Source organism: Ursus americanus, chromosome 31, assembly GCF_024610735.1.
Source record: "Ursus americanus isolate L20-20 chromosome 31, mUrsAme1.1.p, whole genome shotgun sequence".
Lineage (NCBI taxonomy): Eukaryota > Metazoa > Chordata > Mammalia > Carnivora > Ursidae > Ursus > Ursus americanus.
Window position 1 is genome coordinate 20,001,405 of NC_142157.1, and position 22,856 is coordinate 20,024,260.

The 22,856-nt window shown below is 37.6% G+C and overlaps 1 protein-coding gene across 4 annotated transcripts in view; it reads right to left on the minus strand.

Moving 5' to 3' along the window:
* Positions 1 to 22,856, minus strand: part of LOC123785611 (MAM and LDL-receptor class A domain-containing protein 1) — a 660,266-nt gene that overhangs the window by 487,084 nt on the left and 150,326 nt on the right. For all 4 annotated transcript variants that reach the window (XM_087857640.1, XM_087857642.1, XM_087857641.1 and 1 more), the window contains 3 exons: positions 20,054 to 20,141; positions 5,695 to 5,871; positions 3,081 to 3,243 (listed from right to left, as the gene is read on the minus strand). In XM_087857640.1, coding sequence (XP_087713766.1) covers positions 3,081 to 3,243; positions 5,695 to 5,871; positions 20,054 to 20,141 — 428 coding nt within the window. The remainder of the gene's footprint in view (positions 1 to 3,080; positions 3,244 to 5,694; positions 5,872 to 20,053; positions 20,142 to 22,856) is intronic.

Below are 22,856 nucleotides of genomic sequence, written 5' to 3' on the forward strand. Positions count from 1 at the left end.
CACTGCATAAGTTAAAGGAAATGGGAATTTCACCCAACCCCAATCTCAAAAGAACATGCAAACTGCAACTGATAATATTTGCAATGAAAGCATTCGTTTATTTCACTGAGTATAGCTGAGAACTGTATTGATTTCTATGTGCCTTAATTCCAATCCTAGGTCAAAACCATGCTTAGGTGCCCTGAGTTGGGCCTTGCTGATCAGGGTGTAGAAAGAATCCACTCACCAAGCCCTGCGTGCCAGGGCCATGGCTGCATGGCTCCTGCCCAAGAGGAAGAGATGCCTTTTTTCTAAGTTATATCAAAGTGCTGAATAAACCAGCTGTACTCTCCACAAACAAAGTGAAAACTAAAGATGTAACCCTTCTTTTAGACCACAAAATTCATTTCAGATAATTAGTTACAAAGGCTTACAGGTCCATTAAAGTGTGAACACCAAATGGTGGAATGTCACTTGGAACACCGCTTCTTTTAGCTTTTACCACTACATTTTCATGATGAAACGACATATTAAGATGTTATCTAAGGGGCCTCTGGGTGGCTCAGTCGGTTGCATCCAACTCTTGGTTTCGGCTCAGGCCATGATCTCAGGGTCGTGAGACTGAGCCCTGTATCAGCCTCTGCACTGGGCATCAAGTCTGCTTGAGATTCTCTCTCTCCCTCTGCCCCTGCCCCCCCGTTCCATTCTCTCTCTCTCTCCCTCTAAAATAAATACATCTTTAAAAGAAAAACATGTTATCTAAGATTTGACTACACAGTGAAAACTTCCCTACATATTCCCATACCACCATGACTTCTCTACACTTTTTATTTCTTCAATAAGTATATGAAGTGAGAGAATATTTTGAAACATACACATGTGCTCTTTTTCTTTTGCACTTGTTTATGAATGATTTTCACCAACCTGAGCCTGAACCCATCTTTGCCTTAAGGAGAATTGGTACCACAGAATGTGAAGACAAAGAAAGAATTGGTTCAGAGCTTTTTGATTTTCAACATTAAAACTATTTCAAACACAATGGGCTTAACAACCTGGCTTCAAATTTCTAGAGCCACACATCTGAGGGAGAAAAGCATTTTCTAAATTAGAAAAAGCTTCCCTTTAAATATAAAAAAAACTGAATTTGGAAAATGGAGCTTGGAGATTTGCTATAAGCTACTGAGTAGGACGGATATATGATGCATAAAAACTATTTCTTAGGACAAAGTAAAAATGTCAAACCTTCCTTGGCTGCAGAAGGAGCCCAGAGAGGAGAGGAGAGGGCAGCTAGGGGGGATACAAGCTTACGGACCGCTCTCTTCTCCAGATTCACTGTCATCTAGAGCACACGTATTAAATATTATCTGACTATTAAATATTCTTATTTAGGGGCGCTTAGATGTCTCAGTTGGTTAAGCGACAGCCTCCAGCTCAGACAGCCTCCAGCTCAGGTCGTGATCCCAGGCCTACATCCTGCTCTCTGCTCAGCAGGGAGCCTGCTTCTCCCTCTCCCCCTGCCTGCTGCTCCCCCTGCTTGCACACATGCATGCACACTCTCTCTCTTGGTCAAATGAATAAATAAAAACCTTTACAAAGAAATATTCTTATTTAAAATATATTCAATGTTTTTGCTTTGCCAGCCTATAGTTATAAAGCACAAATATATAGACCCTAATCATCAACCAATTCATTCAACAAATAATTATGGAGACTTATTATATCTCAGTCATTTAGAAATAATGCAACAATAGGGAAGCCACAGACCCTGTGATTCCCCAGAGACTGTGCAGTCTATGGGGGGGGGAAGGGAGGAGAGAGACAAGCAAGTTAAAAGCGAATTATATTACTGTGCTTATAATATGCTACCGTTTCTATTTATATCTTTACCACATAGAAGTGAGATTTTCTAGTCTGCCTTTTTCTTGATGGAAATACAGATTATTACTGCAGTGTGGCTCATCTACATGTGCCAGAGAAACCTTCTGAAATTACACTTTGCTTTCCTGTGAGTCAGAAGCAGACCAAGAAAACTTTGTACCCTGAAATCTCCAAAGTTAACTGCCAACCGCTGAAAGTGATCAAAACATTTGGTATTCATACCTGTCACTCTATATACGTTGGGCAACATGGCTGCTAATATCAAAATCAAATGATGGTAAAACTGGAACCATTTTAACAAAACAAAACAACAAAACAGAGATCAGAAAACCAGAGGTAAAAAGTGATCCCAGAAGAAATTGTGGCTCTCTTTGAGTACCAGGTTATGTTGGCCAAGGCAATGATGGACTGGCAGTAGACACACCCCCATTAGTTTTCTTTGAAACAGAAGACACAGAAGTGGGGCTCTTGAAGCTTTAACTGCAGAGAGGTGTGAAGGCATAAAGGTTTTGAAAACATTCTCTGTAATATAAATGGGGATCCCCCTGCTGTCTTCAGTAGTACTTCCGTGAAGGAAAGAATGAAGAATGGGAGCTTTTAAGAAGCAAGCATTCAATATATCTGTGGCCTACAAAACTGGGAAAGGTAGGAGTTATGAAGCCTTGGAAAGAAAAGACCAAAATAAATGACAATGATGATCAAAGACTGGAAGAGGAGGGAAAGAGGGCGAGGAGAAAGAGGAGCTGGAAAAGAAGGACACAGAGAAAAGATTTGGATGGGGGAAGGAATAAATAGATAAATTTTTTTAATTTCTTAAAAAAAAATTTTTTTAATCTTTTAGGTAGGCTCCATGCCCAACATGGGGCTTGAACTCACAACCCCGAGATCAAGAGTCATATGCTCTACTGACTGAACCAGCCAGGTGCCCCTGAATAGATCATCTTAAAACAACACATTAACAGTGCTTTCCAATGAGTGGTGATATTACAAATTGTTTTTCTTTATGCTTTTCTCTAGTTTCCATGACTTTTATAAGAGCATTCACAGCTTTTTTAGCTTAATGACTTTTTTTTTTTCTCTTTTTACTCTTTTATACAAAAGAGTAGCCCATTTACTCTGTAACTTCATCATTCATTGGTTTAGGACAAGGTGGTGTGGCAGAATTTGGGAACTGCTTAACACAGAGTTCCTAAGAGACCTGTTCAAAGTATGTGGTCACTTACGTTGTATGATCCACCGACGGCCTATGATTTTCTTCCCCATGATGAATACTGATTCCATTACCAAGTCCCCATCTGAATGTGTTTGAATCTTGAATTAGGTTTTCTGAGATTGGCTGGTACCACTGACACAGGCTTCCTTTTTCAAAGCTGCAAACATTCGTAGCTTGAATAGAGTAGAACAAAGACAAGATGAGATAATCATAATAAATGGGTCAATAAACTGCAATTTCTACCTGTATCAGCACCTTCTTACTGTTGGGTTTCTTTTTTTTTATTATCTTTTAAGAATAATTAAAATAATTAGACAAATAATTTGTATTATCCCTAGAAGAGTTTTAAAGAAATCTATGTGTACTATATTCAAATACCTACAGTAGCTATAACATGGGAATAAGTGCATATACTAAAGAATTTGTTCTGATAAGGAGGTGAGATTTTAATTAGGTCCTCAAATAGCAATCTAAGCATGGCCAGTCTCTTCTCACATAACACTGACATCGCTTATCAAGTTGTGGTAAGTCTGTTCTTTTGCCACGGTATTATTACAAAGCTAAACTTCAGCTCAGTCTTTGAAGGGTTAGTCCAAATTCCAAACTACTTAAGTTCAAAGCAATAATATTTTCCTTGAAAGTTTTCAATATTCTTGTAATGACTGTATCCTAATATCACATGAAATTACAAATCCAGTGATTTTTGAAATATATTGGCTGTGTGTGAAATGTTCTTTCTTCCTCTCTCTGAACATGTCCATGTGTCTGTCTTAAATTCTCCACTGTTCTTAGGTATGCTATAGAAAACCCCAGCTTTTAAATAGCATAGGCAATGTTGGCAAACCCCTGCCATCATTTAGAAACTTGAGTTTATGATTTAACGTAAAGTTTGAGAAGGAAACACTCCTTTGCATATAACACCCAGTGTTCATTACATCTAGTGTCCTCCTAAACGCCCATCACCCAGTTACCCCATCCCTCACCCACCAGAGATTTAAAATTCAATAGGATTCTGTTCTTCATATCATTAAAAAAAGAAAAGAATCATAGAGTTCTTTTTTAATTAGAGGGCATAAAATTTTAGTCAGGCAAGATGAATGAGCTTGAAGATCTGCTGTACAACACTGCACCCACAGTCAACAATAATATATCGTGCATATAAAAATTTAAGAGGGTAGCTTTCATGTTGTGTTTCCTGCACAACAGAAAGCACTAGAAAATGTAAGACCATAGATAACAGGCATATTTATTAAAATAGTTCATCTTACAAAAAGATGGAGGAAGAAGGATCACATAATTTTTCAGAGTAATAACTCAGTCCATGTGTATTCAAAGTAAATTAATAACCCCATGATTTTAAAATAATAATTTCATAGGAGACATTTATTCAGGACATTTAAAGAACTTTATCAAAACTGTCCAACCCATCATAACTGACATTACTAAAACTGCAAAGCTGAACAAAGAAGAAAGTCAGTATTCACTAAAGATACTCATTAAGTGTAATTAACTCAATTCTGTATTAACTTCCAGAAACATCACAACTTATGTATGATCATAACAGGATTTGGTCTTCCCATGAGGAAGTCTGAATACCACAACACTTTCCATTATATTATCTCCCATCTGCAATGCACCATATGCATCCCTAGCCAACTTGAGTTAATTAAAATCTCATCTCATACAAAGAGTGAGTTAGCTTTGATTTTATGAGTTTTGGGGTCTAGATAAGTTAGTTAATTTATTGTGTATTTGTACATTAAGAAGCATTTCTTTTTCTAAGTTAAAATAAATATGAACCTTATTTGACTTTTTAAGTTTTAGAATTTCTACATAATGCTGACAGAAGACAGAATAGACTTTCACTATACTCTGTATTATCTGCATAGCCTGAACCCTTCATATCAAGACACTTGAGAAATATTATAGTATAGGAAATTCATATGCTATCCAATAAATAGTAGGCAAGGGGAAAAGTAGCAAAAGTGTTCACTCTTTCTGAGCTTGTGCTTTGCCCATGCAGACACAGATCAATTTTTCTCCTCTAAGACTGTATCTTCAGCTAAGAAGTTCACTTTTCAATTTAAAATGTGCCTTAAAAGCCAGAGATTGGCAGATGCCAATAAGTAAAAACCATCCTTCAATAGGACACAGGTACTGAAGGGCCCATGTGTATTAGAATTGGTTCTTACGAATTCTGCATATTTAATGTAGTATTCATTTTCTATTTTGGCAATGGCAAAATTTGAACAAATTCATCTAGTTTGAGATTATAATACTTCCACTTTAAATATTCCTATTTCATGAGTGTGAGGAGTAAAATAGAGACAAATGGAAGGGGGGTGGGAAAAAAAGAGCTAGTCAATCATAGTCCCAGAGTCAACAAAAGTCCATGAAACAAGTGTTTTGAATCCAAAACTTACCTCTTGTTGAGCATCACAGAAGGATGCACGCTGATTCTTCTACTATAATTTTCTATACAAACAGCTTTTACATTAAGAACCTGCTCTAAGTCAAGTTGAAAATTTCTAACTAGGACACGAGGCCATGCTGCTTAAAGATTATACTAGTATTGACTTATCTGTTTGTTGACTATGTTTAATACAAAATAGGAATTCACCTACCACAGAACAATTCATCTGACTGGTCAGGACAGTCATATCTAAAATCACATTTCTGGATTTTTTCAACACACTGACCATCGGACCTGCAAACAAATTCATCGTCTGTACAGTTGTGTGGAGGTAATGTTACTGGAGCTGACATTTCTGGTGGAGTTGGGAGGTCCACTGGCAAATTACCTTGATAGGAGAAAACATAGAGTCATAATTCAGTAGATTTTTCCACTTAAGATGTTACACAATAGGCTTTTCTAAGTATACTTCACACTCAGTATTATAAAGAATATTTGGCAGTCTTTGGTAATATGCTGAATTTCATGTAAGCATAGAAGTTGGAGTTCTTGATCTTAGCAACAACAAATAACTGGGTATAAATAGAGGAAGGTACAGACAGAAATTACTAAGAAACTGTTCAGAACTCACTGAAGAAATGGGAGGCTCAAGGACAGGGCTAAGTTCAGTGGGAACCAAGGGAGTCCCAGATGCTGGCATTAGGAGCCAGAGTCAAGGTCTGGTTAAACCTTCTAGTCCACTAGGTCAATAAACTCAGCTCTTCCACTGCTACAATTAATCCAGCAACTCCTCATCCTTGTTTCACCTGACCTCATATATTCAAGATTCAAAGTTGCAAGAGAGACCCAAACCAGAAGTATTCACCTGGAGGTATTTATATAATTAAGATGATTTCTGAAATTACAGAGCTTCGAAGGAATTTATAGAAGCTAATTTATATAGCAAGTTATTCAATCAACATTTATTAATAATACCCTGTGTCATGGACATGGTAGGTGCAATAGACTGAAAGCTAAATATGCCATCATTGCTGTAAAAAAAATTTACTGAGTAGTGGATAAGGCACTCAGGGAAATCTTTCATTACAGTTCCATAGGATACATTTATGAGAAAGAGTATAACACCATGGAGGCAAGAATGACACCTAGCCTTTCACTCCTGCATTCACAGCACAATTCACAGATCACAGTACAAGGTGGGCACACCATCACCTTGAAATGAGTTAACAGATGGATGGATGGATGGATGGATGGATGGATGGATGGATGGATGGATGGCAGAGTGAATGAGCAGATGGACAAATGGAAGACTGTACAGCATATGGAGAACACGTGAAAAGTACACATCAGATGGGAGGCAGGGAAAACTTTCTGGAAAAGTAATGTCTTAAGTTTTTAGCTTTATTTTTTTTAAAGATTTTATTTATACGAGCAAAAGAGAGAGAAAGAGAGAGAGCACACGCGTGCGCATGTGCCGGGGGAAGGGCAGAAGAAGAGGGAGAGGGAAGCAGACTCCCTGATGAGCACAGAATCCCACACGGCGCTCTATCACAGGACCCTGAGATCATGACCTGAGCCAAAGTCAGACACTTAACCAACCGAGCCACCCGGACACCCCAAGTTTTTAGCTTTAAAAGATGAGGAGTTGCTGGCAAGATGACAATGGGTAGAAGGTCCTTTTGGGCAATGAGCAAAGATTTGCGTGAAGGCAGAGAAATATATTGGCCCATTGTTTCTGGAATGCTGTGATAATTTGGCATAGAGAAGATCTTGTGATAGAATGCATGTGATAAAGTCGCTAGACGTGGAATTAGTTGGCAGACAATTATCACATCATAAAGAGCTAAGTGGGACCAACTTAGGAGTTTGAAATAAATACAAAAAAATGGTGGAGAAAAGCCAAGGTATATAATTTCCACTTTAAGAAATACTTTTCTGGCATTAGTGCAAAGAATGATTTGCAGGTGGTTCTGACATGGAAGAGAACAGCTAAGCTTTTACTTTAATTCCAGGCAACTAATAAAGCAAAGCAGAACGAGTATAGAGGAAAGAGCAGAGACATGGGCAATATCAAACATCCAGTATCTAGATGACTGGGGATTTGGGTGCTATTGGGAATTTAAGGAGAGTCCAATAAATACTACTTTTTTTTTTCTTAGCTCAAGCTTTGAAGTAATTAAGAGCTAAAATTGAAGCATATAAGGGATAAATCAAAATATCAACTTTTTATGAAGTTGATAATGAAGAAAATGATCTATACCTATAGACAAATGGTCTTTTAAAGCATAAAACTCAGAACGAAACAGCCTAAGTTATAATCTGTGCTGGAATCTTCTAGCTCTTCTTGTATGGAAGCCTACCCTTGTGAACTACAGTCAGAAGTTAAGCAGATCTCACGCTTCCCTCAGCTAATTAGACTGAAAAAGAAAAGAAACTCAGGAAACAGGTATCCATGCACAGGCCCTCCTTGCAAATTCAGCAATCTGCTGTTACTTTTCCACAGTTGACATTAGGGTTCACTCTTGGATTTGGGTTACCCCCTATGGGTTTTAACAAATGTGCAATGATGCTTCCACCATTCGAGTGTCATACAGAGGAGTTTCACTGCACTAAAAATCCTTTGTGCTATGCTTTGCCATCCCCTTCCTCCTGAGTCCCTGGGAATCGTGGATCCTTTTACTGTCTCCATTGCATTCCCTCTCAGAGAGTGTCATATAGTTGGAATTATATAATATGTTGACTTTTCAGATCGGCTTCTTCCTCTTAATAATATGCATTTAAGTTTATTCTAGGTCTTTTCATGGCCTGACAGTTCATTTCTTTCCAGCACTGAACAGTATTCACTGCCTTAAGGCATTCAATTAAATGAATACTCAGTTAAGAATTTATTGCATGAATAGTCTGTATCTCTTCTCAAGCAGGGCAGGACCTTAATACACCTTCCTTATTACCTAGTATTAAAGTGCACTACAATACACTTTGCTGTACATTTCTTTTTGAACCTTTGTGAACACGTGACAGTGTATTTCTAAGACAAAGCATCTTGAAATGAAATTGCAGTTATAGGGTATGTGATCAGTCAACTTAAGGGGTTGTTTTCAAAAGTGGGGACACCTGGGTGGCTCAGTCATTAAGCGTCTGCCTTTGGCTCAGGGCGTGATCCCAGGGTCCTGGGATGGAGCCCCACACTGAGCTCCCTGCTCTGCTGGGAGCCTGCTTCTTCCTCTCCCACTTCCTCTTCTTGTGTTCCCTCTCTGCTGGCTGTCTCTCTGTCAAATAAATAAATAAAATCTTTAAAAAAAAAAAAAGTGGTTTTACCCATTTCCACTCAGAAATGTGTACATTTCTCATATTCTCAGAATCCAGCTAACAGTTGGCATTATCCAATGTAAGAAATATTTGCCAGTATAATGGGTCTGAAATAATTCCTTTATATTTTAACTTGTATTTCCCTGATTATTGAGATTTTAGGGGCTCTGGCACCTTACTCTAGCTTTTGACCAACTGTTCACATCTCCTTATCTTTTTTTTCTATTGAATTCTTTGGGGTCTTTTTCTTATTAATTTATAGGTTTACATCCCATATACTCTATACTAATCCTCTGTCACTTACCGAGGTGACAAATATGTTCTACTAGTCTATGATAGGTCTTTTCATTTTGTATGGTGTCTTTCAAAAATAAAAATTTCTAATTTAATGCCTTATAATATCAGTTACTTCCTTTACGGTTTGTGCTTTAAAGTTCCAGTGGAAAAAATATTCTTTCCTGTTTTAATATATTTTTTCTATAATTTTCACAAAATTTTGATAGTTTTACTCTTCACATTAAGGTCCTTACTGCATCTGGACTTTATTGTTACCTGTTGTCTGTGATAAAAATCTAAATTCAATTTTCTTTATATGAATTCTAATTTTTGATCTAATCTACTGAGCAACTCAAATTTTTCTCACTTATATTTGATTATGAAATGTATTACTCATATATAAGGATGGATAGACAACATATGCCTGATTTAAACAGTAATAAAGAGCCATAAATCTATCACCCAGCTTATGAAATTAAAATTCACAGCTTTGAACTCTCCGTTTCCCTGCTGATCCCACATTGCCATCTCTCCAGGTTAGCTGTACACTGAATCTTGTGTTTTTCATTCACTTCTTTTAAAAAAAAAAAAGATTTTATTTACTTATTTTTAGAGACAGAGAGCACACATGACGGGGTGGGGGGTGGAGTGTGGGAAGCAGAGGTAGAGAGACAAGCAGACTGCGCACTGAGCATGGAGCCCCATATGGGGCTCGACCTCACAACCCTGAGATCATGACCTGAGCCAAAATCATGAGTTGGACACTTAGCTGACTGAGCCACCCAGGTGCCCCGGTTTTCATTTGCTTTTATCATTTTCCTCATTTGTTATATGCCCGATAACCTTCTATAGCGCCTATTAGCTCATTAGGTGATTAAATGAGATGATATCGTGAACTTCTTAGAACAGTGACTACACACATGGAATACCACATAGGTCCTTTTTTAAATAAATAAACCATTTAAATTTGAACTTGGATGAATGGACTCATTCTCCATAGAACTTTCGGCAACTTGATTTATTTCCTCAGCAATGTGCATTCATCCGTCCATGTTAATTATGCTCTCGCGATTCACTTACTTGGTTGTATAAGATTTCACCATGTGATCATATATATTATTTAGCCATTCTATCGTCAGTTTTTTGGGGTTTTTTAGCTGATACTGTTTGAGGTTTTATTTCATACATTCCTCCTGATGTTTCTGGGAGTGGAACTGCTTAGTCAGAACAGAGAACTGTATGACGACTTTACTAGAAAAAGCCGAACTGTTTTCCAAAGTCACTGCATCAATTTCCATACCTCCCAGCAATGTATAAATATTCTGATTGTGTTACGCACACATTATCCTTTGGTATATGTAGATTTACCCACAAGTTTGCCACTTTCTCCGCTGTCTATTCCCTTGTGCATCTCAGGCCTTGTTGAGCTCACTTTGTCTTTATCTGATAATCACACTTACGTATTTCATTTGGTAGGAGTCTGCTGCAGTAAAGCCTTCTTGTGTGTTTTTGAGGATATCATCCTGTGAATGTCTTTTTTCGCGCTCATTCCTGAGGGTTTTATTTATTTTTTTTTTTGCTCTAGACTAACAGTTATTATTTCTCAGAACTTTAAAATTATATTCAACTTTCATGCTTGTTGTTGTAAAGTCCGTCATGAGTCTAATTGAGGTCTTTTTGTAATTTTTTAATCTCTGGCTATTTTTAACATAATCTCTTTTCTTTGTTGTTTCCCTAATTCATTTCCATGAGTCAAGACATGAATTTATTCTTACTATAATATTTTGCATGAGGTTCTATATCCACACTTTAATTTTAACCCAGGATAGTCTTTGAAAATGACTTCTCCATTTTCTTTATTCTCTTTCTGGAACACCAAGATTTTGATTTCATTGAATTTATTTCTCATTTCAAGAAAGCCAACAGGATTTTTTTTATTTGAAAATGTCCTGCCCCCCCCCCCCCCCCGCTTTTTTTAAACAATGTCATGCTATTTTTTTAGGGCTTGGAATCCTTTAATATTTTAAATTATTTATTGGTTTTCTATTTTTACATAACAAACTTCCACAGACTTTAGAAGTTCAGATTAATAAACAGTTGTTGTCTGATACAGTTTCTGGGAGACCGAAGTGCAGAAGAGGCTTAGTTTGGTGGTTCTGACACAGGGTCTCATAAGATTGCTATCAAGATGTCAGCCAACGATGCCATCATCTGAAGGCTGGACCTGGGCTGGAAGATCTGCTTCCAAGGGGCTCATCCACATCCCTGAGAAGTTAGTGCTACTACTGGCAGGAGGCCTCAGTTCCCAGACTCCCCATAGGGCTACTTGAGTATCCTTTTAACATGGTTTCCTTCATACTGGATTCCTTCATACTGAGTGATCCAAGAGAACACAGGGGAAGCCTAGTTTTGGAAATTACTCACAGTCGTTGCCCTCTTGGGTCAATGGTTACACAGGTCAGTCCTACTCAGTGTGGAGGGAACTGGTACACAAGGCATGAATACCAAAAGTTGGAGATCACTGGGGGCTTTTTTGGATATGGTTACCATAATTTTCTATCTTGTCTTGTCTTTATCACCTAGTTATAAGAGTTCTTCTAGATCAACCTGAGTCATTTCTTTTGGAACCCCATTGGTACCCCCAGTTCAGGGGTGGTATATTCCTTCTGGCCCTGTTTTACTCTTTTCCTCCCTCTCATCTATGCGATATTTTCTTACTTCTTAACTCTGACAGTCACATTATGCCTCCTGTTCTTTTTTTCATACTGTTCTTCTCATCTGGGGATATCTCTCTTTTAAGCTCAACATCTAAATATGTGCATATTATATTTGACATTTATAGGTATATGTAGTGTTACAGTGTTCAGATCACCTGGTCTGACACAGTATTAAAACCAGTAGTCATAACTGCATCCATAGGCCTGTTTTCAATCTAAACAAGGAAACAGTTCCCCTTAAGAAGAAATCATGAACATGAGCGGATTATCTTAGAAAAAGAAGGTTAATGAGCCAATGCTCTGGAAAAATAGAGACACCCCACTTTGAATATCAGAAATTAGCCAGCAATGACAACTAAAAGGACCAGTACTCTAAAAAAGAAACTGTAAAATCTTGAAATACTTTGTCCTGTCCTCATCACTCTTTATTATTCTACCAGAATGAGTTCATCTTAAAAATCAAGTAAGGCCAGTATGTTTGTATTTGAGAGCAACAGAAGAGTAAATAGAGAAAAGTGTCTCTTACTCCAGAGCCAAACCTTGGAAATGGTGGTGCTTGTTTCAGGTTAGGCCAAGACACAATTTGGAAACTGAGGCATGCAAAGGCCTGCAAGCTTCCTGACACATTCTCTGATCTGTGCAGCTGGTCCATCTCAAGAGCATGAAAGTCAACTTGTTCTACTCTGCAAACACTTCAAGCAGTATTTCCTAAAGTATCATACTCTCAACGTAGGTGATACTAGAAATTACTTCACGCAGTATATGGATATGTTTTATTATTTTTTTTAATTATGAATTTTCTGCAATCTTAATAGTGAATTATATCTAGAACAATATGCTTGTCTTAGTCAGTTTGGGCTGCTGTACCAAGATACCACAGACTGGGTGGCTTAAACAACAAATTCCTCAGAGTTCTGGAGGCTGAAAGTCCAAGATCAGGGTGCAGCATGGCTCACCCTGAGGGCTCTACTCCTGGTTATGTCCTCTCGGGCCTTTCCTTGGTGTATTCATGCAGAGGTTGAGATCTTACGTCTCCTCCTCTTCCTCCTAAGAGCACTAATCCCATCATGAGGACAGCACCTTTGGGACCTACTCCAGCCCCAATTACCCCTAAAATTCCCCACCTCCAAATACACATTGGGTGTGAGGGCTTCAAAATATGATTATTGGGAGGACACAGTTTATTCAGTCCATTGCAAAGGTTAGGATGATAATTTTTAACCTATAATTGCTTAAAAGGCTAGAGTTGGGAGTAATGATAGTCTCTTTAAACAAACGGATAAAAGAAACACAAAAAGCTTTGCATATTAAACTAAATTGCAAAGACAAAATGTAGATGACTGAAATTTACACTAAGAAGCAGAGATTAGTCTGGTTAATCTGATCTTCTTCCACATCCCTAAGCCACAGGGAAACCAACTCACCCGCGCACCTGTCATCCTAAGTAGATACTCAGGCTCCAGATGGACTCGATGTTCTAACTTCTTGCTCTGTGAATTCTTGTAGCAAATCGACTTCATGCTACCTTAATATAATCTTTCTGATAAAAGAGAATTTGCTTTATACTAGACTTCATTCCCCTACAGCCATTCCTACATTGGTAATTAAGAAAATAAAACCAGTATTTTAACACCTCTAGTCTTTGATAAATTATCACCAGCTTCAACGTATCATAATTGTGTGAACTGCTTGACTGATATGCCTAGTTGTTTCTCATTTATCTCCAGGTAATAATGTCTATGTTTTTCCTGTGACTTCTGATGTTAAGAGATAGATTTAATTTAAAAATCTAAAAGTCGACTTGAAGTTTAAATATAATTGATCTTCAGAGTATTGAAAAATATGAAATATCTCCAGAGGAAAAGGGTACATTTTTCCTATGGCACTAAAGACAATAACATCGTCATACCCACAAGTAAGAACAACTACATTCAGCATAAATGTTCTGAATGTCTGCATTAGGTCTCCTTTCCAGAAGTGTAGGTTTTACAAAAACTGAGTTATTCTTTGGATATGATTTACAACAACTATGTGATACAGCCATTTGTCACATATTATGCAATGCCTTTTTTCTGGGCCTCCAGGAACAAATCAGCTCTTTTTGAAATGTTTTTGCTTTAACTCACGCATTCAATGAAATTTTCTAGGTGGCACCAAGTATTTTTCATCTTTACAGACACTGTATCGTATATGAAAGTGACTACAAGTAGACTGAAGTAGCAGTTGAACAATTTTCAAGCTAAAATCTAAGTATTTTAACAGCCTTACCCATTTTTGGTATTTAGCATTTCTCTCAAAAGATGACAAAATAAAGTTTTAACTTTAAAACAGGTTAAAGTTACTTAGTTGCCCCATTTTATTTTCTAGAAACACAATAAAAACACTAAGTTGAATGGACCACAGTCATTAGCCAATTTTTTTCTATATATTTGCTAATAGTTCCTATATATTTCTAACATATTTCTATATATTGCTAATATTCCTATATATTTCCTATATTTTGCATACTACACCAAACATGCTAAAACCAGAATATTTAAGATTGCCATCATGAGTCTCAAATTTCTCCATTTTTGCCTTGAAGTCTTTTATTAAACTGTAAATATTTTCAATAATTCGTATTTTTTTCCATCTATATTTCCTTTAGAAAAATGTGGAAGACCTTAAAACGAAATAATTTTATGGAATGTATTATTCTGAGACAAATATAACAGACACACCAAAGAGCTTAAAATTATAAAGTAAAAAGCTGCAGGTGTTGGGACGCCAGGGTGGCTCAGTCGGTTAAGCGTTGCCTTTGGCTCAGGTCATGATCCCAGGGTACTGGGATGGAGTCCCACATTGGCTCCTTACTCTGAGGGGAGCCTGCTTCTCCCTCTGCCTGCTCTGCCTGCCCCTCCCCCTGCCTGTGCATGTGCGCACATGCGCGCACTGTCACGCGCGCGCTCTCTCTCTCTCCCTGACAAATAAAATTTTTAAAAAAGCTGCAGGAGAGATCTTAAAAATGAAGACAAAAGTACCCCAAACTTTTCCCTTTGCCTTTTCATTCGCTCTGAAATAAACATTCCTCTTTGCAAAAGAAGGGTGACTCGAACAAGCATTTATACATAAAGCTGGTGAGACATTGAGGTTAATGAGGGATGAGAAAAATTCAATCAGCTCAGTCAGTTTAACAATGACAACAAAAACCATTCATCAGGTGGAGGAGGACTTCATAAAAACTATGCTCAAGCATCCTATAAACAGTTACCATACTTTCTCCACTTTAAGCCATCATCAGTTGCAAGATATGGCACTGACTTCATAACAACTTTCCTGAAAAAAAAGAAAACACTAATATCTTGGGATACTGATATTCATTCTAATAATTGATATTTCTAGCAAGTAATAATTCTGTTATTGCTGAAGTCTGAATTTTTAAAATAGGATGAAAAGCGCTTAGGCAATTTTTTTTTTCAGTTTGTACACAGTATGTTGTGATGCCATGTAGTTATGACTTAAGTTTTACAAGTAACCCAGCTATCTCACAACTAATCCTTGAGGCAAGACAGAAACTGTCACCTGTGTTCTGCTGAAGAAAAGCTTCTTGCTTTTCTCATGTAGCTTGGGGAAAGAGTAATGCAAAACAGATACTTCTCTTGGGATACTTATTCTTAAATCTGAATATTGGCTGGCAACAATTCTTACTTAATAGTCTACTCTGATGATCTGATTCAAAGCGAGGGGATTTGACTTTGCCACCATTGTCCATTACTGTCTACTCCGGGAATGAGTAACATCATTATACACGGATTCAAAAAAAATCATAGGACTCCATTGCATGGTTAAGTTTGTCTACTTTTCCTAGAAATGCAATTAATCTTGCCTAAGAAGTCTTTTCTCTAGTATCCTCCTGGATTAGTTTTAAAATAATCTCTATTCATCAAGATATTGAAACAAAGAAGGTACAATCCATAACAGAGAATGGATTTGGAGAATTAAGTTAGAAATAATTGGAAGTGAGAAAATGAGAAAGAGCTGACCTAGAAAAGCAAATAATAATGTTGTAGGAAAAAGTGAAAGGAAACTAAGCTCACGGCATACACACTACTGGGGGGAAATTAATGAAAGTTTGCAGTTAAAAGGTTACCATTCGAGCCAACGCTGTTTTGAACTAAGGTAACAATGGAAAAAAAACCAGAAGAGATGTGAGAAATATTTTGGAGTTGGAGTCAGCAAGTTTTGCAAGTAGGAATTTTAAGGAGAAAGCAAAAGAAAACTATGGAATTTCAATCCTGGGTTCCTAGAGAATAGTGATGTCATAAAAAGGAACAAGGAATGAGGGGAAAAGAGGCTGATTTTGAGGGAATACGTAAAAATGAGAGAAGTGACTCCTTATGGTCACTTAGTATGAAATAAAAGTTACAGGTAAAGTGCCAACCGACACTTTGGAGATTACGTCAATATTTTGCATCTGTGTGTGTGTATTTTTTTAATTTTTTGTTTTGTTTTATTAGCCAAGGAAGAAAAATGCTGTAGATAAATAATCATTTATATTGGAAACAAATCAATGTCTATAAGGGAATCCACATGCGCTGATCCCATCTCATCTAACAGAAGAAAAAAAAAAACTGGTAATCATCAAGAGCAATATTTTTATTGAAAGCAGAATTTTTATTTTTATTTTCATCTTATGGCAAGATGACATCAAATTCCTTTAAGAAACCTATAGTTTCAACGGGCTCTGTGGTTTCAACCCAGTGTTTCTTTTGTTACGAAGCCAACATTAAAACCACACAGTTCGGGCAGTTTTTTAAATTCCATATTTTTCGTCCAAAACTTGAACCAGAAAATCAGGACTAATGGTCTGTAACTGATACTTCACATCTCTGCCTCTGGGTCTGGCCACTCTTCTCCCTCTCCTTTGGAAGCGTCAGCCGCAGAATGTAAGTAGCAAGATAACTGGAAGTAGCAACGGTATCAGCAGTAACTTGTGTTCCCTTTCTATATTCTTTTATGGTCTCCTCTGCCACTGGGCTCATGGTGATGCTCCCTAACTGCACGGTGGGGGTGCGATTTGGGAAAAGCCCTGGGCACTGAAATCACGCATGCTTAGGTGAAACTCTCGTTCTTTCCCTCAACTATGCGTTTTCATCTGTGTCACTTATGCTCTTTACATTTAATTTTTCACATCTATAAAGTAGAAATTGTGTTCTCTTCCTTGTGAGGTTAGTGTATTTGATGAGCGGTAGGTATGATAGTGGTTAACACTGTGGTCCTAAGAAGCAGACATAATTCGTCACTTTTTAGCTAGGTAGCCTTGGGCAGGTTATCCTCTCCTCCGTTTGCTCCATAAAATTGGGATAACAAAGATATCAATCCTATCCAACATTTAAGATCTCTTCACTGGCAATGGACTAGACATTATTCTAGACTCTTAAAAGGTTAGAGGAGTGGGCACCTGGGTGGCTCAGGCAGTTAAGCAACCAAGTCTTGATTTAGGCTCAGGTCATGATTTCAGGGTTGTGAGATTGAGCCCTGCGTGAGGATCCACCTGGACGTGGAACCTGCTTAAGATTCTCTCTCTTCCTCTCCCTCTGCCCCTCTCCACTCCCCCTGCCCAGCCATTTGCAGGCATATCCATACGTGCATGCGCACTCTCTAAAAAAATAAATAACATAAAATAAAATAATAAAATAAAATATCACAGGATTATATAAGATGGTACATATGAGTGGTAAATGTTATTCATGTACCCATTTATCAGCTCTGTCTTATAAGGACTTTCTGTATTCCCTACTCTTGCCAAGCTTCTTGTCAGTGGAGAATGCTTCCCTACCCCCTTGTTAGGCTTGACCACATGACTTGCTCTGACCAATGGACATGAGCAGACATTACACATACCATGTCCCAACAGAAGATTTAAGTGTGTTTTCTTTTTCCCACCCTTCTACTTGACAACAAAATATCAGATAAGACCTTCATCCTTTAGCTTTGGTCCCAGATAAGCAGACAGAAGGAACAGAAATACACAGCTTGAAGCTCTATAGAATTAAAAAGAGCTGTGAACAAGAAACACATACTTTTTCCATTATTGTTCTCTGCCCACCCACATGCTGGAGAGCAAGCAATAAGTGCTTGCGTTTATAAGCCACTGAGGTTTGGCTTTCAACAAAAGCTGGCCTATGACAGTGCCTTCAATATAAAAATAATAAATATTTTAGCAATAATAATAAACTAAAATATACATCAAAAGGATATAACACACTTCAAAAGATACAGGCATCTCTCCATTTATCTACCCATTTATCCAACAAATGTTAATACTGAGTAATATTATGTGCCAGATACTGTTTAAGCTCCTGGAGATAAGAGAGTGATCGGATCAAATCGTTGCTATCATGCAGCTAATATTATTGTTGGGGAAAACAGAAACAGAACCATAAGGGGGATAGGTGTTATAGAGAAAAATAACACAGGGGAAGGAGAAAGAAAATGTCAATGAAGAGACCCTGCGTGTGTGTGCATGTGTGCGTGTGTGTGTGTGTGTGCGCGCAGTGGAGTGTTCAGAGAAGTTACTACTGAAGAAACTTTGGAGCACATCAGAAAGAGGGAAGGAAGGGAAAAGAGTGCATATCTAGGGGAAGCGCATTTCGGGATGAGGGACACGAAGGTGTAGAAGCCCTGAGGCATAAGTGGGTTGGGGTATTTAAGGATAAGCTGGAAGGCCTTGTAGTTAAGAGAAGTCAAGTAGAGGCCCAGGGGTGGAGGGTGAAGTCCAGGAGGTACGAGCGCACCAGGCATCCATGCCTTGGAAGCTGCTGTAGAAGTCTGGCTTTTGCTCTCAGTGAAAGAGGATATCATAGGAAGTTTCTGGTGATAGGATGACATGATCTTATCTAAGTTTGAAAAAGATCATTCTGCCTGCTGTTTCGAGGACAGATTATACTCTCAAGGGTAGGAGCAGAGATCATTTAAAAGGCAACTATATAATCCATGCAGACACATGGTGGCTTGGATCGAAGTAGTCGACTCTGGATATATCTGAAGCTAGTGGCGAAGCAGATTCATTCATGAAAAATGCACACATAGAAAAAAAATTGTCATTTACTGAGATAGGGAGGCTTAGAAGAATGGCAAGATTGAGGACACACCAGTAACCAAGAATTCACTTGCAGCCATCGAGAGATCAGGGTAAATTTGTTGAATTCTGATTTCCTTCCTGCTGCCCTTGTCCAGAGAGGGATTTGGCTTTCTGCAGAGTTCTGTGGAAACCACTCCACAGAGTGGTTAAGGGAATTAATCCTGCCAGGATGATGAGGTGGACGATCAGAGCTGAGGCCCATTGCTACAACTAAAAGAACTGGAATCCGGCCCGATTATGTCGGGGAGAGGCTGGTGCTCTTCTGACCCATAACACCACCGTGATGGGTGAAGGTTAAGTTTACAGCACTTGAGAGCGCTCTCTACATGGATTATTGCAATTGATTTTTAAATTACCCTGCCTCTGATCTCTTCAGGAAGGAAACTGTGCTCCCCCTTGCTGTGCAATTTAAGAGCCTCCAGCCCCAGAGCCAGGATTACCCAAGAGCTAGATGACCAGTCCTTTCAGATTGCTATGCACTGCCTGGAAGGAGCTTTGCCTGGGGTGTTTGTTTTAGTTTTATTTTAGTTTATTGCAGGCTTGTTTTAGGCTATTTCCCTTCATGTCTTTGAGACGTCTACCAGACATCGAAGTTGAGATGGTCAGTAGGTAGTCAGTATATAAGTCTGGATTTCAGAGTAAAGGTTGAGAATGGGGATATAAATCTGGGAAACATATATTTGTGTTTTTTTTAAATGAAAGAAATGTGTAACATGGGGAAGAAATGGTGAACAACAATCCTTAGGAGCGTTTAGTGTTGCCTGGCAGGAAAACATCTCTGAAGATAACGGAGAGATTAATACAGTCTCCAAAACAATGTAATTATAAGGCGACCAGTGTGGTTATTATAACCGCTCAAATATAACGGAATTACAGTTTAACTTCAGACATGATTTCCTAATATTTCCCACATGATGAGACAGAAGCACAGCTGATTCAAACCTCTCTACTATATTTGCAAAGATATTAAGACTAATTAGTAGCAAAGATTCACAATAATCTTTTCCAAGGTTAATATACTAGTAGAACAGAAGTAAGGGTATTTTTAGAATACTGTGAAAATGAAATATTGATTTCCTCAACAGTTTTCTTTTTCTAAGTAAACAGGTCTGAAAATACTCATATATTAAAATATCCTTCCTTACCAGGGTAGAGGGCACAGTCTATGAATGACAAATCATCGACTGCAATGTCTCCAGTGAAGCCATCTCCTACTGAAGCCTCCACCAAAATCTAAGAAAAAAAAACAAGAAATCTGTTGATATTGTGAAGGACATCAACTTATGGAAATTCATGGAAAAAAATCAGAATTTACTTAAAAAGAAATTTCTTCTGAATCATTAAAAAAGTACTTTCCAATAGTATTTATAAATAGGCATCTCGTCCCTACCTAGGTAATTCCAGTCACAGGAAGCTCCATTCCTTATTGGGCCCATTAGAACCATGAAGCCCGTTGTGTTTCTAGTGATTTTCCAAAATTATAATAGATTTATATCTATTTTCCTATCACTTTCAACCTTTAGTTCCAGACTCACCCCCCCCTTTTTTTTTCTGTTCCTTTGAGTATTTGAAGGCAAATCCTCGCGTCCTTTTCCCACCTTTGCCCAAGGAGTTCATCTGTTTCCAAGGTTAAACCTCCTCATTGTTCGAGAAATCCAATTTGCAGCCAGAGGTACTTGCCAGAATGTACATTTTTAAGAGCTTTAGAATTTTTCTCACACTGACCTTATTCTGTAACACTTTATAAAACTGGCTAATCGTTATTAGAACTCCTTCAGAACCACATTAATCACTGCAAACTCCGATGACATCTGTGTTGTTACGGGAGTGGCAATTCCACCAAACCACCAGGAAAACATAAAATACTGACAAACCACTACAGTATATGACAGATTGTGATTAGGGCTGAAATTTACTATAATAGAATTAATCATGATAAATTATTTTAATACTTATGCAAATATGCTGCATACGGAGTAGGAATCCTGCTATAATTTAATAATGAAGAACTTCAAACAAACTCAAAAAACACATTCTGTTTTCCCACTATTATATGAATATATGCTTCTGTTGTATTTTTCCTCACAAATGCTACATGTGGGAGTTGAAATTTTATTTCATTTTGTTTAAATTCTTAGCTTCTATTCAAACTTGTCTCACATGTTATTTATGGCTTAGTTGAAGGAAAGTTTTAAAAGATCAAACCTCAAACCTCTTGTCATCTTCCCCAACTTCCTAGTCTGCCTTGAGAACTACCAGAGTTTTCTCTGTAATTTGTCAGGAAGGAAATTAATCAATGTGGGAAAGGTTTATGTATCTAACTAATGGGTGAATATAACCCACCTAATATTGCTAGAGGAACATTTATGTACTAGTACTATGGAGGAAGTGTCCTGGTGCTTTATTGTGGTTCACTCCAAACATAAAAGGCACCCTTCACTGCTCCACTATCATGAATGAAAGAAGTATTATAGGGAGAGAAAACAAAAATGCAGAAAGAATACTCAGTAGAAAATCATACAATTATTCTAATAATCAAAAAACCAGCAGTCAGAATTTAGCAGAACATACTGAAAGAAAACATTTTCCTGTTCTTTTAAAACAAAAAAGACTGAAGCTGGGTAAGCGAGAGGAAAAAGGCATATGCAAAGATTAATTACTAATTAATTCCCTGGATTATTAGGTCTAACCCACTGCAGTACAACACAGGACACACTAACAAAGGCTGGGAAGATGCAAGAAAAAGGAAACATTAGGGTAAATAAGAAGAAACACTACTGACTTTGCTACACTGCTTGTGATTATATTAGTTTATCAGTGAGGAAGGATAGAAAATGATATCAAAATCCCAAAGTTTATGGAAAGCATGGTTCTTGTGCATATAAATATCTGTAAGCTAACTCTGGGGACATATACATACACAACTCCACTTGAGAGTATGGGCTCAACTGTTCCAAAGTACTCCTTTTGTTGTTGTTATGTAATCACAAATTTGAGCAATGGCCATTTGTGAAAATTATGAATTTTCTCATTTGTGGGCCACACCAGGTAAGCAGTACCTCTGAGTGGATGCTGTTTGCCAAAGCTTGTTTCTATTGGAGTTCACTGCATATTACATGAGAAGCATTTTCATAGTGCTTGTATCAGCATTAGGTGCCAAGGAGACCAAAAAAAAAGAAAAAAAAAAAAAAGAAAGAAAGAAAGAAAAGAAAAGAAAAAAATCTGAGGCAGACAACAGTTGGGTCTTATGCTAAGACACAATGTAATCACAATTTTTACCAAAATATATTCAATTTCCTAACCCTCTAAATGTTAACATTGTTGAGAATAAACAATAGCTTCAAGTTGAAATACTAAAAATGTTAGTTTGTATGTATATTTGCAGTCTCAGCCTCTTTTGAATATTTAAAGAAGCCAGCCATTTAAAAAAAAAAAAAAAAAGCCTACTTGATAACAAATCACATCTTGAGAAAAAGTTATGAATGTTCAGGTTTAATTCTACTTTTGCCCTATATTTAAATATGGTCTTGCAAAAAGCCTTGCATATTATCCTAAGAAACTAGTCCTAAGAAAATAGTCACGCACAAAAAAAGAACAAACCCAAGTGTCTCTATTCTGGAAAATTCACTTTCATTTCTGGTGTTTCTCCCAGAATAAATGGGAGGATGTAAAAACACAAACATTATTGTATGCAGGGCAGGACTGCCATTCTGGAAATTAGAGAAGCCACATTTTACTCTTAAGGGCCATTAGTACCTTACTGAATTACTTAAAGGGCAATTGGAAATTCCAGTTTGGTCTAAATGACCTGCATTATCTGTAGAGGCCAATTCTACTTACATTAGAACTATCACTGGCTTGGAAATTTTGTAAAGTAATCCAGTGCTTCTAAGTTGTCCTTTTCACGGGCTGTCACATCTAGATGTCCCAACTAAAGATAGAGTGGCC